The sequence below is a fragment of the Marmota marmota genome, unplaced genomic scaffold (genome assembly GCF_001458135.2).
Source record: "Marmota marmota marmota unplaced genomic scaffold, marMar, whole genome shotgun sequence".
NCBI classification, from domain to species: Eukaryota; Metazoa; Chordata; class Mammalia; order Rodentia; family Sciuridae; genus Marmota; species Marmota marmota.
In genome coordinates, this window is record NW_025999932.1 from 11,787,378 (window position 1) to 11,809,829 (window position 22,452).

At 37.7% G+C, this 22,452-nt stretch overlaps 1 protein-coding gene across 27 annotated transcripts in view; it reads left to right on the forward strand.

Moving 5' to 3' along the window:
• Dock9 (dedicator of cytokinesis 9) overlaps positions 1–22,452 on the forward strand; it is a 281,271-nt gene that overhangs the window by 215,745 nt on the left and 43,074 nt on the right. For 14 of the 27 annotated variants that reach the window (XM_048800695.1, XM_048800708.1, XM_048800704.1 and 11 more), the window contains exons 35-39: positions 1,829–1,943; positions 5,176–5,242; positions 6,941–6,988; positions 9,381–9,517; positions 17,083–17,198. In XM_048800695.1, the coding sequence (XP_048656652.1) occupies positions 1,829–1,943; positions 5,176–5,242; positions 6,941–6,988; positions 9,381–9,517; positions 17,083–17,198 (483 nt within the window). Of the gene's footprint in view, positions 1–1,828; positions 1,944–5,175; positions 5,243–6,940; positions 6,989–9,380; positions 9,518–10,064; positions 10,109–17,082; positions 17,199–22,452 lie in introns of all 27 variants that reach the window. The other 13 variants (XM_048800716.1, XM_048800702.1, XM_048800711.1 and 10 more) reach the window with 2 other exon arrangements.

The window sequence follows — 22,452 nt, forward strand, 5'->3', positions numbered from 1 at the left end:
CTAACCAATTTAATGAGACCTTGTCTCAAAATAAAAAGGACTGGGGATGTAGCTCAGTGATAAAACACCCCAGGATTTAGTCCCCACTACCAAAATTAAAAAAAAAAAAAAAATGCCCTCTTTAGAATCCCCACAGTCTTTACATTGGAGTATACCATTTATAACACAACTACCCACACACGTGTTTATTAGATCCAAGCCAGCTCCAGAAAAGATTAATTGTTTATATCAGGAATAAGGTGAAATTTGAAATCACTCTTGATTCACATTGTGCCCACCCCCAAAACAACACTTCCTCCTTATAGGTAACCATTTTTCCTAAAGTTACTAAAGGCTCAGACTATTTGGAACTTTGTGGGAAAGGATAGAGATTAAATTTAAATCCAGAACCATGGTAGACTGGTATCACCCTGGGCACTGTTTGTTCCTAAGCTCTTATAATAGGGAAGTGCTTCTACCAATACACAGGTGAACCATTTAAGGATCTATTCCTAATTATCAGAAAATGTCCAGACCCCAACATATTCCTCAGCATCAGGTTTGTAATCTGGTCATGTGGATGGTATTGATGTGATTGTTTTTAAGTACAGTGTGTCAAGGCTCGATATCTCAGTTGTGACATGTGGAACTTTCTCTTTGATCCCAACTTGCCTCCATGTGTAGAAAGAAAAGCTGCTTAGAAGGCACTCTACTTATGTCATATGCAGTGCTGGAGAGGAGCAGGAGAGCTGCCAGTCAGCCAGGAGAAACCGGGTCACTGTGGATTTTTCCCTTCTAACCATTCCACCTTTGCCAGAGGAAATGATGCATGCTGTTCCCTCCCTCCCTCTGCAAGAAGTACTGATTTCTAGTGGCTCTGATTAAGCAAATGGGCAAGATGATCCATCCATACCTGTTTTGCCACTAATAGCATCTTTATTTCTTCCTTAAATAAAAATATTCATATATCTTAGTAATTAAGGCTGTTTATTATATAGATATATATATTTTTTCAATTGGCCACCAACAACTTCAATGAAACATCTTTCACTGTTTTTTGGGTTTTACTTTGGTATTTGGCAAAAAAGTGTTCCTGATTTTAATTGGAAATATAACTTGGAATTTTTGTAAATCTCCTTTGTTTTTAATCATGAGATGAGATTATTGTTGTGTTTTGTTTAAATGGGAACCTGCTATCTAGTGGTAAAACTGCCTTCCCCTCTGCCCCAACCTTCCTCACGTGTGCTGTGTTCTGCTAAGCTGATGATGGAGGAACCACATTGGTTTAGGTCTTTGGCAGTGCTGTACTGAGGTGTCCTGTTTGTCCCCTTGGAGCCTGCCAGGTGTTTTAGTGGTGCCCACTGACTGCCCCACAGTGACCCTGAATGACAGCAGCTCAGCTGCAGGCTTTGGTGGCTGGCGCACAGCAGCCCCTCAGGCTCTCCTTACTGTTGCAGCCATGCCATTCTCTGAAGGAGCTGGGTGACTGGGTGGTGTCTTCTGAGGCCTCACTTCTGCATAGGATCCCAGTGTACACACTTTTTGCTTGAGGTTTTATTTGGCATTTCTAGACTGGCTATCCATTGTGACAGGTTTGTGCCTTCTGGCTTGTGCCTTAGGCAAGTGTGCAAAGGAGACAAGCCAGAACTCTAAGAAACAGCATTTGTGTGTATTATATTTGGGTGAAAGTATGCCTGTCTTTTAATTGTGCCTGTAGTTTGCTTGTACTTTCCAGTTTCTATGATTTAATTTAGTTCTAAGAATATTTGTCTTTCAAGGAAGAAAAGGTAAATGAATTTTTCCTATAATGAAATTAATTAAAAAATATTACCTATGTTTCCTTTTTTAGCACCAACAAGGTAGCACTTTGGGAAATTCTGTGGTTCGCTGTGACAAACTTGACCAGTTGGAGATTAAGAGCCTGCTGATGTGTTTCCTGTACATCTTAAAAAGCATGTCTGATGGTAGGTTAATAAAATGAAGATTCCTGTTTTGCTTTCCTTGTTTCACTATTTAATTTTTTTAAACTTGTAATCAGTTTTAAAAAACTCAAGGATATAAAAGGATTTCTCCTTTACTTAAAATGTTTGTTAATTTACTAAATGCAGTAGAAATAAAAGCTTTAATTTGAAAAAAATTTTGTTAATTATCTTATTCTAGAAAATGAATTCTAAAATGTGAATTGACCTGTTTTTTAACATTTATGTTAAATTTTGGCTTATTATCTTAACTAAAGGAGACAAAAGCAGATAAATGAAATAGCTTTTGATTTTTTTTTAATTTCATCTGTCTAAACAAACATTGGCAACTTGCATAACGTATTGATTGATCAGTCTTTGAATTAAAAAATATGTTGCTCATGGATCTAAGCATTCCTTCCATTTACAAATCTCTGTATAATATTCCTGGCTTTAACTGGAAGAGAGATAAGTTGTTTTTATTTTCTAATAGTATTATCATAGATTATGTTTCTGATTAAAAGTGTGACAGCCACATTTTTTTTAATAGAAATAAGCAGAACTATTCCTGTTTTACCTATATTGTGTAAAGCTTATAAATGTGTGACAGCACAGTTTGAGCTCTGGTGGTGTGATATAACCAATCCCAAGAAATTATGTCAGAATTCAGTGTCATAATTCTTATCCTGGTCAAAAATCTGGTCTTATTTTCCCAACAACAAACTAGAAGATGTGTTAGGAGCTTCCTTAAAGTCACTGGATTAAGATAAACTCTCTGAAAACAAAATGCCATTTTTTGAGAACTCGTGCTATGTGTATCTGGTGGCCATAGTTATGAGTGCTACAAATCTGGTAAGAAGGTCTTTCTGCCTGAACATCATGTTTTTGTTTTTATTTATTGAGCTTTCATTTCAGCAGCATTAGTGGCCTGACTATAACACAAGCGGTAGGAATGACCCACTCGTCCTTAAAGTGCTTAAGGAGTGGGTGATTTTGTTACTTTAAAATAGCAATTTAAAAAACAAAGACAAAAAGAGCAAGATTTTTCTTGATTGATGACCAAATACACCAGCATGGGGTACTTATTCTGATATTTGGGTTATAAAATTGAAATTTAAGTCAAAAGTTCTAAATTCTGCTTTTTAGTATTTTTGGTTATATCCTTTTTCCTCTTGGTTTAAAGTTTTCTTTAAAATATTTTAAACTTCAACTATTGAATATGATAAATAATTAGAACATAACTGCTTTTTGAAGACAAATATACCAGTACTTTTGCATCCAAGTAAAAGTTATCCTTTAAATTCAACCCTTTGGAAAGTCATACACATATTTTTAAAATGCAGCCATTTTAAAAATATGTGTATGATAGCAATGCTGGGCCCCTCCTTAAAATCAATTTTAGAATATCTTTTTATCCCTCAATTGCCTTCAAGTTATCATTTTCCCCATTATAATTAAAGTTTGTATGTGTCCCACTTTAGAAATCTCTTATCCCCAGGGCCATAAAGGTTTTCTCCTATATTTTCTTTAAAGACTCTTTTTTTCAATTTTTACATTTAAATCTAAAAATCTACCTAGAATCGATATTTGTATGTGGTATAGGTTGAAGGAGAAATTAACTCCAGAGATAGTTTATGAGACAACCAAAATCAATTGTGTATTTCTGTAGCTGTGTGTTCCTTCGATCTATTCCATGTTTAATGAGTACTTGAATGCTGGGCCCCTCGCTATTTGTGTCTTCTTGTGCCTGCTTCCTCTTTTTAGAGCTGTAGGGCTCAATAGCTAGTGTCCAGAGTGAGGAGTAAGTGTGCTGCTGGTTACTGTGTCTGCATGCTGGGGGCAGCTACGGTGCCTATGGAGGACCTGCCAGTTTCTCCTTGCCTCCTCAAGGGCTCGCCAGGATGACCAGCCACAAGTAAACAGTCTCTCCATCTGAATTCTGTGCACAAGATCTCCCAAAAATAGAAACTCCCTTGACCCACTCTCATTACTGGTCTAATGAGCCAAATGCCTTTAGAATTAGGAACAATTGATTTACATCTCCATTCAGATATATATTTTTAGGCAGGTAAATAGGAGAATTACTTAATGTCTGAGGGCTGTGTTGGTGCATCTGTAAATGGCAGCACTCTTCTGCATGGGAATGAGAGTGAGGATTAGATGACACAATATATGGAGAATTGGGACAGCACTAACACAGTGCCTGGCACAAATTCTTGCTATAGCTCCCATGTCTTTCCTGAGTCACTGCTTCTCATAAGTGTGAAGCATGTGGGCATGCAGCCATCAGCCTGTTTGCAGCCATCTTTTCCATTCATTTCAGGTTCCAAAGGCTCCAAATCTCTTCATCTGTTTTCCAACTTTTTAAAATTTAAGAGGGCAAAAATGCTTATTTATGAAGTGATAGCCCCTTTGTGCAATACCAGACTGATAAGGGTTCATACATAAATTTAAAAATACATATCATACAATAAACTATTTCACTTCTGGGAATTTTTCCTATAAGATGTAGTTGGATGTATATGCAAAAACTCACATTCATAAAGACATAATTATAGTAGAAAATGTTATAGGAAAAGTAAATGTCTATCAATAAGGAGATTGGTTAACCCAATTATGGTGCATCCATAAAGAGGAATGTTGTGCATCTTGGAAAAGTTTGAGGTAGATGAAGCTATGCTGTTCAGTTAAAACTCAAAAGACAAAATAGTATGTATATCACGTAGAAAGTTTCTGCAGATTCCCTTCTGGGGAGGGATTCTGTAGTAGGAAATAATGAGAACCTAACTTTGGATTGTGTGCCCACTTGTTTTGTTTTTAATTTTCTTGACTATTCAAGAGCACAATCTGTATAAATTAAATAATCCTTATGCTATAATATAGTACCAGGTGATTTATGATAAGATTCAAATTCAGGTGTTCAAGTGTAGCTTCTTTAAATTGAATAAGTCTGGAGTAATCCTCTCTTGGGGCCCCTCCCACTACAGGAACTCTGTTTTCTTTCTATTACTTTAATAAATACTGTTAATTTGCTGTCAGTAAATAAATTGACTTAAGCCTGTTATGTATGTTACCCACTTTTTTTTTTTTTTTGTCCTTTGATTATCTATGACTTGGGGCACAGGAAGGGTTTGGAGACCTACAATCTAACATCTCTTTCCATTATCACAGTAGGTGATTTTCCATAATGTAAATAAAATATATTGTAATTCTGACAAAATAAATATTTGTTTTCTAGATGCTTTGTTTACATATTGGAACAAGGCTTCAACATCTGAACTTATGGATTTTTTTACAATATCTGAGTGAGTAATTTTGTCTTTGTTGCCTCATAATTCTACCTCGTGGTGCTGGGGATCAAACCCAGGGCCTTGCATATGCTAGACATATGCTCCATCTCAGCTATATACTCTCAAGCTTTACCTCATAATTCTTCCCAGAGGAAAAAGAGGTCTGAAGAGCACTGTGTAGTTGAGCCAGGAATGAATTTTATGTCACATACTCTTATTCCTTAAGCTCTTTCTCCTGGACCTGACCCCAGCACCTATTTTCAGAGCTTATGAGCTAGTAAACAGTAGCCAACTTTAAATTATTGCAGATATGTGATTGTTCTAGATAAAAAGTAACTACTTAAGTCATTTTCATAAAATAATACAAAATTTACTCACTGAATTGGGCTGATGCTGCTTCTCTAAGTTGAATCTAGTAACTATATTATCTCATTTTATCTCCTTAGTATGAGCTTCTGATTACTTTTAAGCTCTTTCTTTTTAGAAACACAAGTTCACAATGCCTTCTAAAACTGCCAGGGGCAGATAATTTTTCAAATTTAGAATTTTTTAAATTTTTTTGAAAAGTTTATATAGAGAGTGTATTTATATAGAGAGTGGCAGCATCTCAGCACTCCACAAACACATAAATATCTGCAGTTAAAAAACTGAAGTTCTATTATTATTCACAATAATTGGATAAATCATAACTCTTGATGTCTGTTAGTTTGATCATATTTTGGTGGCAAATGTATTTGCATGAAAACAAGCAGAAACCCTGTTTTCAAGAGCTTTTGTGTATTTGGGGATTATAAGTAAAGGGCCGTGGGCTTGACCTGCTAGCAGGGGCTTCCTTCAAAGCCTCATGACTACTCCCTCTGCTGAGTAAAACAGGGGACCTGAAATGTAGGGAAGAATCAGCTCCAAAGGATTTGTTGTTTTAACTATCTTATTGCATGATTTTTAAAAGAGTCAAGTGTTGTAGGTGCAGTAAAATAAAACAAAAAACTACATACTTGATATCTGTAAGGTATTATTACTCCATACGCTTGAGCCAAAACAGAGTTCCTTTCACAGATGTGAATGAGTAATATGAATGAGGATGGATAAGCAACTTAGTGTTTAGGGTATCCAACATACTATTTTTTTTAATATTTATTTTTTAGTTGTTGGTGGACACAATATCTTTATTTCATTTTTATGTGGTGCTGAGGCCCGAACCCAGTGCCTCACATGTGCTACGTGAGCAATTTACCACTGAGCCCCAGCCCCTCTTTTTTTTTATCATTATTATTATTTTTAATTATAGATGGACACAATACTTTTATTGTAGTTGTTTATTTTTTTTCAATGTGGTGCTGAGGATCACACCCAGTGCCTCACACGTGCAACCACTGAGCCACAACCCTAGCCCTTCCAACACAGTCTTAAGGCAAACTGCCTTGGAGTAAATCTGCCAGCCCCAAGTGGATGGGAAGTCCCATTAGTCCTTGGCCTTCATTCTGTGGTACTCCACCAGCTACCACAGTACTAATTATTAAACTGTGGGCTCCTCTTACAATGTAATAATTTCTCTGGGTTTAGAGGGACCTTCCAGAGAATCTCTAAAAACCAGAAGTACAGTAGTAGTGGTAGACATATTTAATTTATTATTATTAATGGGCTTAAATAAAACATTGTGTTGATAATAGTCTTATCTTCCCATTGCCTGATAATTTTTCATCCCATCTGCAGGGTCTGCTTGCACCAGTTCCAGTACATGGGGAAGCGATACATAGCCAGGTACCGTGGGGCATTCTAGTTTGAAATGTCCCATCATTTTCTATATTACTTGGATCTGAATGTGTGGGAATGGTCGTCTGTGGTGATTGGCAGGTGGGATTCACATAAACAGCCATGGAGACAGGTGGCAGGCCTTGGATTGCCACCGTAGAATCTGTTAGCATCTTTTGTTGGTGTTCTACATTCCTTCTGTCTTGTTTTGTCTCGTGCTCCTCTCTTGGAAGGATTGTCTGCAGTGGCCTACTGCTAACTTCTACACCTCATTCCAGATTCTCCCTCATGCTCTGTTATGTCTCCTTCTCTTACTTTTCTCCCATTCTTCATGTAGTTTATTTTCTCAATGATTTCTCTTCCTGTTTCACATTCAAAGGTCATTTTTATTGTTCTTTCTCCCAACTTATGTTCTCATGTAACCACCCTCCTTTCTTAATGAAAGAATTTTTTAGCCTGTCTCAGATTGTGTGGATTTCCACAATTCTTCTCTAAAATGGAGCCTTCCCTCCTCCTATTCTGACTCAGCAGTTAGTACCTGTGTTGTATCTGACTGGAACTCTTGTTGAGTGTCCTAGCTTCCTAGTGCCCTGGGGCGCCATACTCCTAGACCCCAGGAGAGCTGGAAGCTCTTGCTGAGGTGTCCACACAGCATTTCCCCACAGCACGTCTTGTCCTTCCAGGCTCTTACTCTGCCCGGTAGCTGTTTGGAGTGTCTGTGTGGTGGCCCATTCTCTTATTCTACCTAGCACATTTTTCTATTGTTGTTTTTAACCGTTTAAAGTAAGATTACATTTATGTTTTAAGAAAAGCTTTAAAGTTTAGTTGTAATGGAGACCTGTTTTTCCTAATTCTATTTTATAGCAATAAACTTTAACAGACATTAATAGACTTTCTATTGGAGTATAAAGTATTAGTCCTTGGCCTTCATTCTGCGGTGCTTTTTATGTTAGCATTGTCCTCATTTAGGGATGCTTGAGAAATATTCAGAATTATGTTTTATGTTAAGAAATAAAAGCATGTGTTTTCTTTTTAAAAGAAGAAAATTTTAGACTATTTTGTACTTTTCTTCTATGGATGTTTTCTATTTTTAATTGAAATGTAGCATTTAAAGTATTTTAATCTTAACTTCCATTTTTTATTCACAACAATAATTTTTATATTTGAGTTTTTGTGTACCAAATGCAAATATATACAAGGTGTCTCAATACCAATAATTTCTTACCTTGACTTTTATTCTCTTTGACTTTGTCCCACAAATATGGGCAAGGAGTGTATTTTATAACCAGAAAACACTGTGCTGGGTGATCTTCACACCCTCTTTGCAGATACTGTCACTTACGTCACAAGATGGCATTTAATGAATGTTCTATCAAGTAGACTAAAATGCCTCAGAGCTTAAAATGGCAAATATGGAAAGCTGAAGATTTTTGTCCTGACAAAATATTTTAGAATTGGGTTTTGCAAAGAGGCTACTTTTTTCCAGTGGACATAAATTTAACTTTTTTAAAGAAAACCTGATTTCATAAGCCCCTGTACATATTTGCATATGATATGGATTGCCTTAACGTTAGCTGATCAGAGGAAGATAGAAGTGGAGGTGTTGTTACTTTGTTCCATGCACTGTGGAAAGATATATATAAAGTCCTGCTTTATATAAAATTGCCATGGTTTCTGCTGCATGCAATAAAGATCCTGAACCATAATGTGAACATTGTCAGTGTTTGCCATCCTCGATGGTCTAGTTGTATGAATATTGTGCCTTCTTCTGTCACTTGGAAATCACCCAGCAGCATGCCGTCGATGATAGTCCATGCATGTCCCTGTTCTCCTACACACAGTAACACAGTGAGGGGCACGGTTGGCTCAGGGACGGGGGACAGGTCCCATTTCCATCTGCTCTGGTGATGGTACACAGTAGGAAGTCAGCTATTTGACTGCTAACCCAGATCACTTTTCTGTTTTCTCTACTTGACTGCTGACAAGTTTAACAAAGTGTGTGGCTCTTCTCCTTCCTGCTTGGGTAAGAATAAAGGTGTTAAACTTTTAGTCTCATATAACCCTCCCATTGCATGTATGTTATTAGAAACAAGGTTTTTTTGCTCTTTCATAACATCTTATCCACATTGGAGTGCTGCTCACTTTTTGAAAGTTGTGTCTCTGTAGTACTTCCTAAAAATGAGAATTTCTCTGCTTTGGCTTGATTTTTGCTTCTTTGTCATCAGGTGCTTTGCTGTGAACACTGTAAGAGCTGCTGCCTGTGTGTCTGTGGCTGTTCAACTGCACTGTCAGTGCGTGGCTCGTCCCCTCTGTGCCATGTCCTGGCTTCACTAATGCTCCCCTCTCGCTGCAGTGTAACACATCTAACTTTTGCTTCTATCCCATTTCACTCATGTTGCAGGAACCAGGAGGGGTTGGGACCCATAGTTCATGATCGAAAATCTCAGACATTGCCTGTTTCCCGTAACAGAACAGGAATGATGCATGCCAGATTGCAGCAGCTGGGCAGCCTGGATAACTCTGTCACTTTTAACCACAGTAAGTCCCATGACATACCATCGTAACAGCCAGCCATCTCTCTGCCATCTCAGAGGGGAGATCCCCAGCCACACCGTACCACATCATGGACTTGATTTTTATTCCAGCTCAAAGCAAATAGGATGAAGAGCTCTTGGCACAGTTCCCTTCATTGGAGGAGAATCCTGAGCCCTGGGGAGTGACAAAATGTGGCACACGATCAACTACAGCACCAGTCCTAAAAGCTAGACCCTTTGCCCCATCCCCAAAGCAAAATTTGGTAGGCTCAATAGCCTAATATTCCCAGTACTTTAAACATAATGCTTGGATTCGTTGCCTGTAGCCAGCTTATCATTGATTTTCCCCTGCACCTCCCGAGAGCATCTGGAACAGACGCCTTTGCCCTCCTGATCTCGTGCATGTAATTGATCAAGCGTCCACATTCTGACATTCTGGCTCTGAATGTTTATTAATCCTTACACTGCTGTGAAAACAAAAAGTCCGTGAATCGATTTTCGAGGGTGTGGAAAAGCATCCAATAACAAAGTGACTTTTTCTGTGTTTTCAGTGTGAGAAAGATATCAAGTGTGCTTGGAATTTCTGTAGACAATGGTAAGATTTAATCAGGTTGAAGTCTGCTTATGAGGCCGCTTCACTTGCAAACCAAGATCTTTTTATTCATCTTGCCTTCCTAACTTTGGGGCTTTTCTAACTTCACAATAGAGATTCTGCCAAAACATGGGAGCTTATTTTTAAATTTACTTTTATCAGTCAACAGAAGGGTCGTGGCATCATGTGCTGTTTCTAGAAATTTCCTGTTTCATCTGCTTAAGGGTTTCTCAAAGCAGAAAACCTAAGAAAACAAACCATCCAGCACATGAAAAAATTAATATGACCTTCTACTATAAGTTCCATTTCTGTTAGTGTTGTGTTCTCTGAATTGTTCCATCTCTTCTCCAAGCATGACCTAGCTATCTGCTGTTTTACCTGGACTATTTGTATTTGTATTGTTTGTTCTCATTCCAAGTACTGTCTTTAACACATGATTGTTAATATCTTTTCATCATTTCTAATCACAAATGTCCATTCACTGTGATTTTCATACCTCTCTCTAATACACGCTAAGAGTAAAGACAATATTCTCATTGTCTAGTATTGATAATAGTTCAAAGTAAAACAAGTGAGGAATGGAAATCCAGTAACTTCTCACACTTCCATCCCAACAAAATTAAATGTAGTAGGTATAGTCTGTGTAAAATTCTAGGCTTCATTTAAATCAATATTGTGTCAATCTACCACACAGTGAATTGAGAGCCTTAAAATGCTAGTTCTAAGTTCTACACTTAGCTGTAGAATGCACATTTAATGACAGACTTAGGGCTACAATACTTGATTTTTTAAAACTTTGGACAAGGAGATGAAACAAACAAAACCTGAAGTTTTTTATTTGTAACTTTCATTTCCTATTTAGCAATAGCATTTCAGTCCCTGGTGATATGCTGGACCTGCTAGACTCCCTCTGCCCAGATAATTTACATAACACAGAGACTAATTCACTGTCAGTTGAAATTAGTGCTTTAATTTTAAAGCCTTTTTTTTTTAATCAAAAGCAGATCAAGGATCCACTTCCAGTGATAATCATTTATGAAACACAAAAAACAAGCAAAAATTTAATTAATGATCAACCCATGAAGAAATGGTCTTAATCTACTCCAGTATGCAGAAGCTCCTTTTGCTGCAAATGGATTTTGTGGTGGTAGCTTGAATTGGAGGAGAGAGACAGCTGGTGTTGTGCTGCTGCCAAGAGCCATGTTGTTAACATGGTCGACTTCCATTCTCTCTTCCTGCCACCCATAGAGAACCCCGTCTCCCCTGCTCCCTTCTTTCTGTCTCACGTTTTCACTTTCATCAGTTTTCAGTGGCACCCTGTCATCAATCACGTTTTCTTCTGCTTTGGCAGGAAACAGTGTATCACTGACTCTTAGACTTTGTCTGAGTTTTCACAGTTCCTCCTCACCCTGAGTTGGTCTGATGCCCCCTTAAGCATTTCATCTACTCCTAGGACTCAGTCTTCCCTTCCATCTCTAATCTGAGTATGTGCTTGGGTGACCTCAGCCTTTCCCTCCAGTAGCTCTTTGAGCTCTGAATGGTCAATTCAGCCACAGCCACAGAAAAGGGAGTGTATACTGTATGTATGTATACACGTGTATGGGTGTGAACATGTGTATGGAGATGTTCATACTCGTTCATTTACATCTTCACCTAAGTGTCCTATGGGGAATTTGTAGAGATATCTTTTTAAAAATCCTATTACCAATAAATACAATACCTTCTGTTGGGCCAACCATATGACACAAATCCATTATGTGAGAGACCTGCCAGGGGTATCTCAGAGTCTAAAAGGACTAAAAATAGTAAGAACCCCTGTACGTCTGCACCATTGTGTCCTCTCTGAGTAGGAAACGTTTGTTAGACTTTAGTTAGACCAGCAGGGAGCAGCAGAGGCCTGTGAGAAACTTAGTCATCTGTAGGTTTGGCCATTTTGCAGCATCCCTTGCCATCTCCAACACCTATTGAGTAGGACCAGGGAAGAGACACCATATGTGCTGCACATGTAATTCTTACAGGAACTTAAATTTATTTTTCAATATGGGTAGGAAATCATGAAAATGGCAAAAACCCCACAATGGCCAAATAGTCTTAATTATTTGGAAAACCATTCTTAAAGAATGTTTGGGTCTTTGCCCGGGTATATGAGCTATTAACCAATTAACTATTGACCTATTTTAGTGTACTTGCACTCATTGTTTGGCAATAGAAGAGAAATTTGTATCAAAGAAAAAATTGAGAGTGATAGCTACCTGTAAAATATGTAAACGCCTAAAGAAAGGGAAAACTAGGTGAAAAGGTGTTTGTAAGTAAGTGATATATTTACCGGAAAAAAAAAAACCCACAAAATTCACTTGCATGATAATTCATTTTTCCTGCTGGTAGGATAGGAGGGAAAGCCAGCCAAGAGGTAGGGACATGTAAAGAAAACTTGTGTTTCATGTAACCCAGTACAAGAGGCATTTAAAATCACTGGGTTGAATTACAGAGAATTTGATTTCAGGTCAGGGTGAGAAAGCATTTTATAACTAAACTGCCGGTGAGTGGTGTGTGCTGAGCTACCTGTAAAGCTATAAAGCTGGAGTGAACACTTGAAGCTGGGGTGTGAAAACAGAGGGAATGAGACCCTATGGGGACATTGTCCTCGTCATTTAAGTATTGTGTGAGGAATGAGAGGACATGGCTTCTGAGGCCTTATTTAGCTCTGAAGTTCTTTGATATCTGTGAAGCACAAGTAAGAAAATGAATATAGGTGATAATTAAATTCCTTTACTGTATAAAAAATGAATTTAGGTGTGGATTAATATGAAAAATACAGAGAATGTGTGCATCTCTGAATTAAAATTAATCTTTCCAAAGTTTTTAAGTGTATATAATACATCTTTAAAATTTGGTTAAATGTACTCAGATGCTTTTAACTTATATATGTGAGATAGCAAATTAAATGTTTGTTTGTAAAGCCACATTTCCTTGATTCTGAGACATATTTTTGCACATTTTGTAGCATTTCTGAAATTGAGCTGTATCTTCATTTTACATCTAATAAGTTTGTCTATCATTAATTGGTGTTTTTTGTAGTTGATAGGGGTCTTAGAATTGAGAAAGTCTGATACAGTGCTTGTTTAAAGTCAGTCATCTTAATGTCCTTAAATAGCACTTTAAATTTAAAAGTATCATATGTCTAAACCAACTGTTCTTACAGTTTTCTGTCTATATTCATGCTAGGCACCATTTTAGACACAGCTGAGCTTTAGGTACAGTGTTCTATAGCGAAGAGAAAGCTGATGGCATGACACCTACTTCTAAACTACAGACTCCTAGATTGCAGACTGTCTGCAGATCATTCTGAGCATATTTGTTTTCTTGTGTGTGAATCAGGCAGAAAGCAAGTCACATAATTTTTGCCTTGGAGTATCATTCCTTATTCTACATTCTACTCCTTTCCTATCAATTGCTGAAGAAAACCTTACCAATAAAAGTGGGAGGGAGGTGAATAATGGATTTGTTGAAGTTGATCAGTTTGATATTTGGCAAAAATGTTTACATTCAATAAAGCCATACGCCATGAATTAATATATCTAAGACAGTAGATCTTCTACATTTGGGGAATTCTTTTAGCAAGATTTCTCATCATTCATTAATTTCGTTTTCTCATAAAACTTCTTACTTTTTCTGGATTTGTATTTTGGTCCAAAATTTCTTAAAGGAAAGGCAGCTATCAGGAAGGAAGCACATTCTGTAAGACTCTGGATCTGACCTTAGTCTGCTATTCCAAACGTCCTCTCACTATCAGAATAGGCCTTTGACTATGGAATGGGCCTCTGCCAAGGTCACCACATCACCTCTGATGTCAGGGTGAGGAATAAGGAAAAGTTTCCATATGTAGTCACCATTAGTAAGTAGATCTGTTTGGGTAAGATGAATGTATAAAGTTGAACAAGGTTAATTAAATGTAAGCATAGCAGATGACAAAAGCGGGTAAAAGATTTTAGAATAAGTCTTTTGTCAGTGACAGCAGAATAAATACTGTGTGAATTTAAGCAGTGAATTCTAAAGACTCAGAAGGAGCTGTGGCACTCTTACCCAAGATGTCTTATCTGTAGAGAAGTTCTGCCCTTCTGCCCTGACCAGCCAGGGTAGTGGGACTCTGTACAGCGCTCCAAGGCACCACTGCCCCCTAGTGGAAATCAGTATCTTTCACGCCACACTCCTTACTTCCCCTGGCCAGAATCCGCTTTCAAAAAGTTGCTCACCACTGACTTAAGAAATTTGTGTCTCTTAAGACCACTTTCCTGGATTTCCTAATTCATTTCATTTTACTGTGTTGATCTTTAACACGGTAACTGTTGAATGTCTTCCTTCGTGTGTAACTTTAACCTGGACCTTGGGGCATGCTGTTTTCAGTCTCAGTGATTGAGGCAGTCCATGCTGCCATTTATTTTTACAGAGTTTTATAAATAGTGCTAGCTCAGGAATCCTGCTGATTTTTGAGATGGAACAGTTTAAGGAAATCAAGTTATGACATGTTGTGGCTAAAGGGACTAGTTCTTTTAGATTTCTGTATGACTCAGACAGAGTCATATAAGACCAATAGATTTCTATATGAATCTCTTATTCTAAAAGAGATTAGATAAATGGTATTTTGGCTTATGGGTATTGTGTTAGCTTAGAGAAATTTGTCATTACATTTCCCTATGTATATACATGATTGTAGATTTAATTAGCATGGCACATTGGTTACATATGTTTTTAAAACAGCACATTGTCACTGGTCAGATGAGGGAGGCTGAGGCAGGAGGATTGCAAGTTTGAAGCTAGCCTGGACAGCTTCTGAGACTCTGTCTCTAAAACAAAATAAAAAGAGCCAGGGATATAGCTCGGTTTTAGAGTGCCCTTCTGGGTTCAATTCCTATACTACCAATAAATAAATAAATAAATAAAAAAGCCTGCACATTGTCAAATTCTAATTTTTTAATTGTTCCTAGGCTTTTAGACAAAGGCAGGAAAATTCCTTAGTGTGTGTACCATCTCATTTATAATGGTCACCTGGATAAACCTAACCGATAGATTCTAGAAAAAGAAAAAGACAGTTCTATGCAGAGAAAAAAAGAAATTTTAACAGTCATCAAAGCAAGTTCCTTGTTAAAATTAAACCCAGACTAAAACTCATTTGGGATAAATGGCAGCCCTCCATAAAGGGTCCCTTTTATCTCTGTGAAATTTTGGTTGGTCTAATAACAGGTGTTGTGTTTTTGGTTTTGGTTTTGGTTTTGGTCCCTCTTACTATGGTTAATTATCACTTTAAGAATAATCATCAATCTGTTTGTTTTCATTGTCTCTGTATCTTACCAAAAAAAACTTCCCTGAATGAACTAATGCCTTGGTTTGTATAAAGGCTGTACAGTTAATATTCACACCCCAATATCTTTTTATCCTTTCTTGCCCAAAGATCTCATGCCCATAAAGCAAAAAGAAAAAGAAACAGAACTGGCAAGGTGCCAAGTGTGTTACATATCCTCACCAGGAAAAACACTGGCTGTCAAAGGCTCTTATTATATGATACAAAGCACGTCTGTGGCTTTAAAAGAAACTTTTTTTAGGCTTTTAAAAATAATTCTATAATTCTAACATTTGTTTAAGTTAAAATGACATCATGCTATTTTTTCCTCCTAATAATATGTACTATGATGGTGACCTTAATAAGGAATTCAGAGTGTGGGTTGTTTTATCCCCATTACTGGTCTCAAGGACATTGCTTAGGTTTTCTGTATTCATTTCCTGATCTGTATATATAAAATGTCCTCCTCTCTGGAGTCTTAAGAAAATTGCCAATTAATAAGTGTGGATTTATTTTCACTCCTTGGAGGAAGACATTACATTGTGTTTTATTATACTGCCATCTTTCTTTATAATCTAGGTCAATACTGTAACATCTTTGCATCCCTACATATATTTCTGCTAATGCATACCATTTCATAATTTAATATCTCAAATTGTATGTCAGCTGCATTTATATCAGTACTAAATTGATTTTGCAGCCACTAGTTTGTGTTTATATATGATTAAGCTAAATTCACATGATAAATTCTTCAAGTTCTTTCCTTTTCTTAGACATTTCTTTCAGACATTGGCTTTTATGCTTTTTATTAAAGCAAGTAGAAAACAGTTCTCTGTACAGTCAACTCTTGATTATCATGCATTATCATTATCTAGCTAATACAGACTTTGATGTTATTGATTTAGTACTTTTTTTATAGCCCTCACTATGTACCAGGCACTATTTTAAGAGCTGCACAAATATTAACAAGTTTAATCCTTACCACAACCTGTTGAGGTAGATGCGCTTATTATCCCAATCTACAGATGAGAAAACTGAAGTATAAAGAGGTCAAATAACTTGCCCAAGGTTACACAGCTAGTAAATGGTGGAGATGGGTTCTGACCAGCAGCCTGATCCCGGGCTCATGTTCATATTCATATTCATTTTCTGTGCTGCTGCCTCTGTCTATACAGGAAGCTCAGGAAACCTCACTCTCTATCAATAATTTCACCATTCTGACAACTTAGTCAAAATGACCATGATCATCTGTCCTGGTGCAAATCCTGCCTCCACTCTTTACTACCTGCTTGACTTTAGACAAGTTCTTTAGCCCTTCTGTGCCTCTATTTCCTTACCTGCAAAAAGGGTTTAATAATATACTTACTTTATATAGCTATTGAAGGATTAGATGGGATAATATGTGTAAAGTTCCTTGACTCGTGGCTGGCACATAGCAAGCAGACAATGAATGTTGTTGCCCTTCCAGAATCAAAAAAGACTTATAATTAAATAGAAGCATTGTTAATACTCCCTAAAGGGGTATTAATAATACCTTCAGGGAACCTTCTGTAAATAATCAAAAGTTGACTGACTCTGCCCTCCTGCCAGCCTTGCTGTCTGACCACTGGGCAGTAATCCTGTGTTGTAATTCATGCAGGCTATGGCCACTCGGATGCAGATGTTCTCCATCAGTCACTGCTGGAAGCCAACATTGCAACTGAGGTTTGCCTTACAGCTCTGGACACACTCTCTCTCTTTACACTGGCATTTAAGGTTAGTATTAAACAGCATTCCAGGTTAGAGTTTTACCTGTTTAATCCATTCAGCTTCCTAAACTCAACCAGTGCAAACTTACAGCTTTGTATTCTTCAGCTTTTGCTGCTATAAGGCAGCCATTTAATCCTTAGGTACCTTTAATGGAAGTGTTCCATGGTGGATGGCTTGAAATACCTGAAATGGAATAAAGCTTAACTGGTCCACATGTGCCAAGTGCTTGGAGAGGGTGAAGCAGTTCATTCTTGCCCAGAAACAAGTATTTACCCGAGGAAACCGGGCTCTCCTAGCCCCTCAGGATGATAAATACAGAACCCAGTAGGCATTACTATCATGAATGTCTTCACAATATATCCAAGTATTATAGCAATTAAAATCAGATGTTTATAGAGAGGAACAATAAATATAAACTCATCTTTTTAAAATATTTTATTAATTTCTAAATTAAATGCTTAAAGTATTCCAGGAATAGAAAATCTTTTTTTTTTCTTGTTTTTCAGTTTTAGCAAATAATATTCAAGTAGTTGGAGATGGACTTTTCACCCACTCTCTTATATTTAGGAACCCAACACTTCCCATTCTTGCTAAATGATTACTTCATTTCCAGCATAGGAAGAGGAAATTGAGTTAGTGTTAATATCCTATGAATACCAAAACAGTATATTTCATTACAAGTTATTTGGGAAATATAACCAAAGTTGTTCTTTATCATGCTTTACTTATCTTTTCTACTTATAAAGCACATTTCTGTACTAAGAAAAGTAAAACTACTTTTTTTTTTTGACATGTCACTTCATTATTATATACCCTTATTCTTTATTCTCACTCCTGTCCCCTATGAAATGTCATTACTGGGAACCCAGTTGAGAAATGAGCAAACACAGAGCACTGTGGAATTGAGAATGCGGGGGATCAGTGTCTTCTTACCTGGAGTCTCTGCTATAGTAATTCTCAAAATGTGGTCTCCAGGATGGCAGCAACTTGAGCTCCTGAGAAATTGTTGGAAATATAAATTCTCAGGCCCCAGCCCAGACCTACTCTGAGCATGAGACCCAAACCCCTCAGCTTAAGGACTACCACCATAATAGAACCATTGAAGAGGTTTTGAAACTTCTATTTTCTTTTGGATAGTTTTAATTTAAAAGCCTTAGTCATAGACAGTGGAGGGTCTACATGTGAATGTTCAGCCATGCACATGTGTGTCATTGCACCCTCTGCCTGGCCCACCTTGCAACAAGCAGGAAGCCTTGGAGGTCAGGGCTGGGGTGGAGCGGGCACACAGGCAGGAAGGGCACATGCAGCACAAGTGCATTGTGCATGGCACCCATGAAAGTGGTGACAGTTTCTTCATGGACTGCCTGTAATTCTTATCCAGCTTCTTTTCTGTTACCTGCTTAATATTTAGGAAGGTATTTGCCAGGGTTCCCAGATTTCCAAATGTCTGGTCACCAGGTAGGTTCTGACTCCCAAGAAAAAAATGGCATCTGACAGTTTCTGATGAAAGCTGGTCATGACATTTGTTACCTGACTGAACAGTCTTTGAGAAAAATACTTGATGTCTCTGGACCTAAAATTCCTCATGTGTAAGATTGAAAAATAGCATCTACCTCACAGAGCTGTTGTGAGTTTTGAGTGAGATGACCCTTGAAAGAGCCTTTCACATTACTGCTACATACCAGGTCCAGCTGACTTGAGCATGGATACAAAGACACCATGGGTTCTTAAGTCCCAGCCACTCGCCAGCTTTTCAGCCTTGAGCTAGATCTACTTGATATCTCAGTCCTGATTTCATTAGCTGAAATATGGCAGTTATACCTACTTTGTAAGGTTGAGGTTCAAATGTGAAGTTTACAGAAACATCCATCCTGGGACCAGAACATAGCAGGAGTTCAAGTGTTTGCTCTAGCTGGGCAGTAAGCACTAGTCTCATGTGGCTTCACTCCTCCCTGCCCTATGGTGATGGACCTGATTCCTAAGAGGCCCCAGAAAAGTTAAGGTATAGAACTGAGGGGATCTCTGCCAGCATTCATGTGCCTATGTGCAAAAATGTGTGCTCTCTGAAGCTCAGCATGCCCAACAAGAGTGGGAAGATGAGCAAGTGTCTGGTGCAGTCTGGCATTGGCTTTTGAGCTCACATGGCTCAAACTCACAGGAATGTGAAGCCCACATACAGCAACCACTGGGATCTTCCTTGGCACATATTTGCTCAGCTGAGGCACATGTCGCAGCATCTCAGAAAGATCATGTATTAGTTAGGTTTTCATTACTGTGACCAAAACACCTCACAAAAATAACTTAGAGAAAGGAAAGTTTAGTTTGGCTCATGATTTAAGTGGTTCGGTACATGGTCACAGACTTCTTTGCTCTGGGCCTGAGGTAAGTCAGAGCATCACAGAGGAAGTCCTAGCAGAGAGAACCTGCTCAGTTCATGACAACTGGAAGCAGAGAGAAAAGGAAGAGCCCAGAGGACAAAATACAATCACAAGAGCACACCCCCAGTGATCTACATCCCCCAGCTACATTCCTCCTGCCCACGGTTACTATCCAGCCAGTAGTCCTTTCAAATTATTAGTCCATCAAATGGATTAATTCCCTGCTTAGGTTATAGCTTTTATAATCTAATCATTTTGCCTGTTGCATTACACAGGAGCTTTTGAAGGATATCTCATATCCAAACCTTAACAGATTTTTTTCTCACATTTTTTTGTTGTACATCATGATGGAATTTATCTATATGCAGCACACAGTAAAACAATTTAATTTAGCCAGTATCACTCCCCAGTCCTCCCCCCGCTTCCTGCCTCCCACTCCTTGATCCTTTTCCTCTACTGATCTCCCTTTGATTTTTAGGAGATACACCCCACTTTTGTTTTCCTTTTTCCTCTCTAACATTTGCGCATGAGCGAAAACATACAACCCTTAACCTTCTGAGTTCAACTTATTTTGTTTAACATATTGGTCTCAAGTTCCACCCATTTTCCTGCAAATGACATTATTTCATTTTTCTTTATGGTTGAATAAAACTCCATTGTGAATACATGTCACATTTTATTTATCCATTCATTCGTTAGTGGACACCTAGACTGATTCCGTAGTTTGGCTATTGTGAATTGTGTTGCTATAAACATGGGTATGCATGTTAGTAGGATAAATTTAATTCTTCAGGATAAATACCAAGAAATGGTATAGTTGGGTCATATAGTTGGTTTTTTGAGGAGAACCTTAACATATTTTAACATTGAATTGGCTGACATAAGTATGTGCAAGAAAATCATCTTCTACAGATTAAGCCCTGTTAAACTGTCTCTCTTAATTGACCACATCTAATGAACTGCCAAAGACAACCCAGAAATCAATTTTTTAATAAGATTAAATGCTTTAAAAGATTTAAGTTCTGAATTCTGGTTGTTATTATTATATTAGCTTCCTGCTAATTGTTGAATGCCTCCTGCACCTCAGACATCATCTTCACAATAGCCCTGCCTAGTAGATCTCATTATCCCTCATTTTATAGTGAAGAAATTAAGGCTAAGACAGGTTAGGAAGTTTACCCAAGACCACTATACAGCTGGCCTGTCCAAAGACCTTATTCTCAACCAATCCAGGTGTGTGTGGGTGTGTGTGGGGGGGGCATTGAGAAGAGTGACTATCAAAGTGTTTGAATGATCTCTCATACAGAGAAAAGAAGAAGAAAAGTACCAAGTACTTACCAGGTGCCAGGTATAGTACGGGACACTTACACATAGGTTATCTTATTTAATCCTAAAAGGGTGCATTTTGTAAACTGAGGTAGTCACATGTAGAAAGATGGTTCTTCTGTGACTGTCTTAGAATGTCTATTATTAACATAATCCCAAACTAAAGTAGATCTTTAAGTATTTTACAATATTGTTAGTGTTTTCACAGATTTAATATAAAAAATGTATTTTTAGTTATCCCATTTAGCACCTTTTCTTAGTTTGAACTGCATAGTGAGAGCTAATACATAAGTATAAGGAGCAATAGAAACTAAGAGCAAGGCCCATGTAAATATTTGGAGTCTTGCTGGGTTGTTAGTAGTCTGGTTGAGACAACCTGAACTTGACCTACAAAGATGGACTAGGCTTAGGTTTTCACAGTGACTGTGGGACCTCTGCAACTGAAACAGCTCTTCTCCAAACTGAATTTCTTACAAGTTATTTTAAAAATCAATGTTTAAATAACAGTAATGCCCTATGCCTAGGAAGGACTTGTCTAAATTAACTTTGTTCCACATATCTCAGTTTGGTAACCAAGACTTAAGTTTGTTTTTCTCTGTGTTCCTGGATCTTGAGAATTACTGATATTGAGCATTTGTTCTCTGAAAATGCCATTTCCTGGGTCAAACACCATAAGGGACTATGTTACAAAAGTCAGACCTGAACCCACCAGACAGTTCCTGGAGAGTTGGTCTCTACCTTATTGCTAGAAATAAGTCTTGGCATTATATTGTCCTGTTGTCTCATTTAATATCCTAAATGGAAATTTTCCATCCTCAGTAAGAGTCAAAATGTGATATGCTACATTGGTGTCTGTGATAATTTCTGAATTGGGAAGTTAATGGGGACATTTGTTTTTCCATTTCCCTCTGTGGACCTTTCCAAATGTTCAAAGATTTGTTTGCATTTAGTGTATATTACTTTCTAATGAAGGGAACAGCAACAGAGAGAAAAAGAGGTAAGATGATGATTGGAAAATAAAGGAAGGTAGCTGGTAAACTGGGGAGGATGAAGATTCTTTACCTTATATAAGGGATTATTTGCATCTTAATGTATATTAATTTTAATTTCATTCTTTTTTTAAATATTTACTTTTTAGTTTGACACAATATCTTTATTTTATTCATTTATTTTTATGTGGTGCTGAGGATTGAACCCAGGGCCTCGAATGTGCTAGGCGAGCGCTCGGCCGCTGAGCCACAACCCCAACCCCCTAATTTCATTCTTACCATTCTTGAAACCAAAAGGATTAAATCCTGAAAATGGAAAGCAAAGACCTTGACCAGAGAGTGGGTGGGGGAGAAATTTAATTGAAGTAGTAAGAACTTGGTGACAAGAACCAATTCAGATGGTGGGACTGCAAATTGGTGCAGCCAATTTGGAAAGCAGTATGGAGATTTCTTGGAAAGCTGGGAATGGAACCACCATTTGACCCAGCTATTCCCCTTCTCGGTCTATTCCCTAAAGACCTAAAATCGAAGCATGCATACAGGGACTCTGCGTAACATCGATTAGCA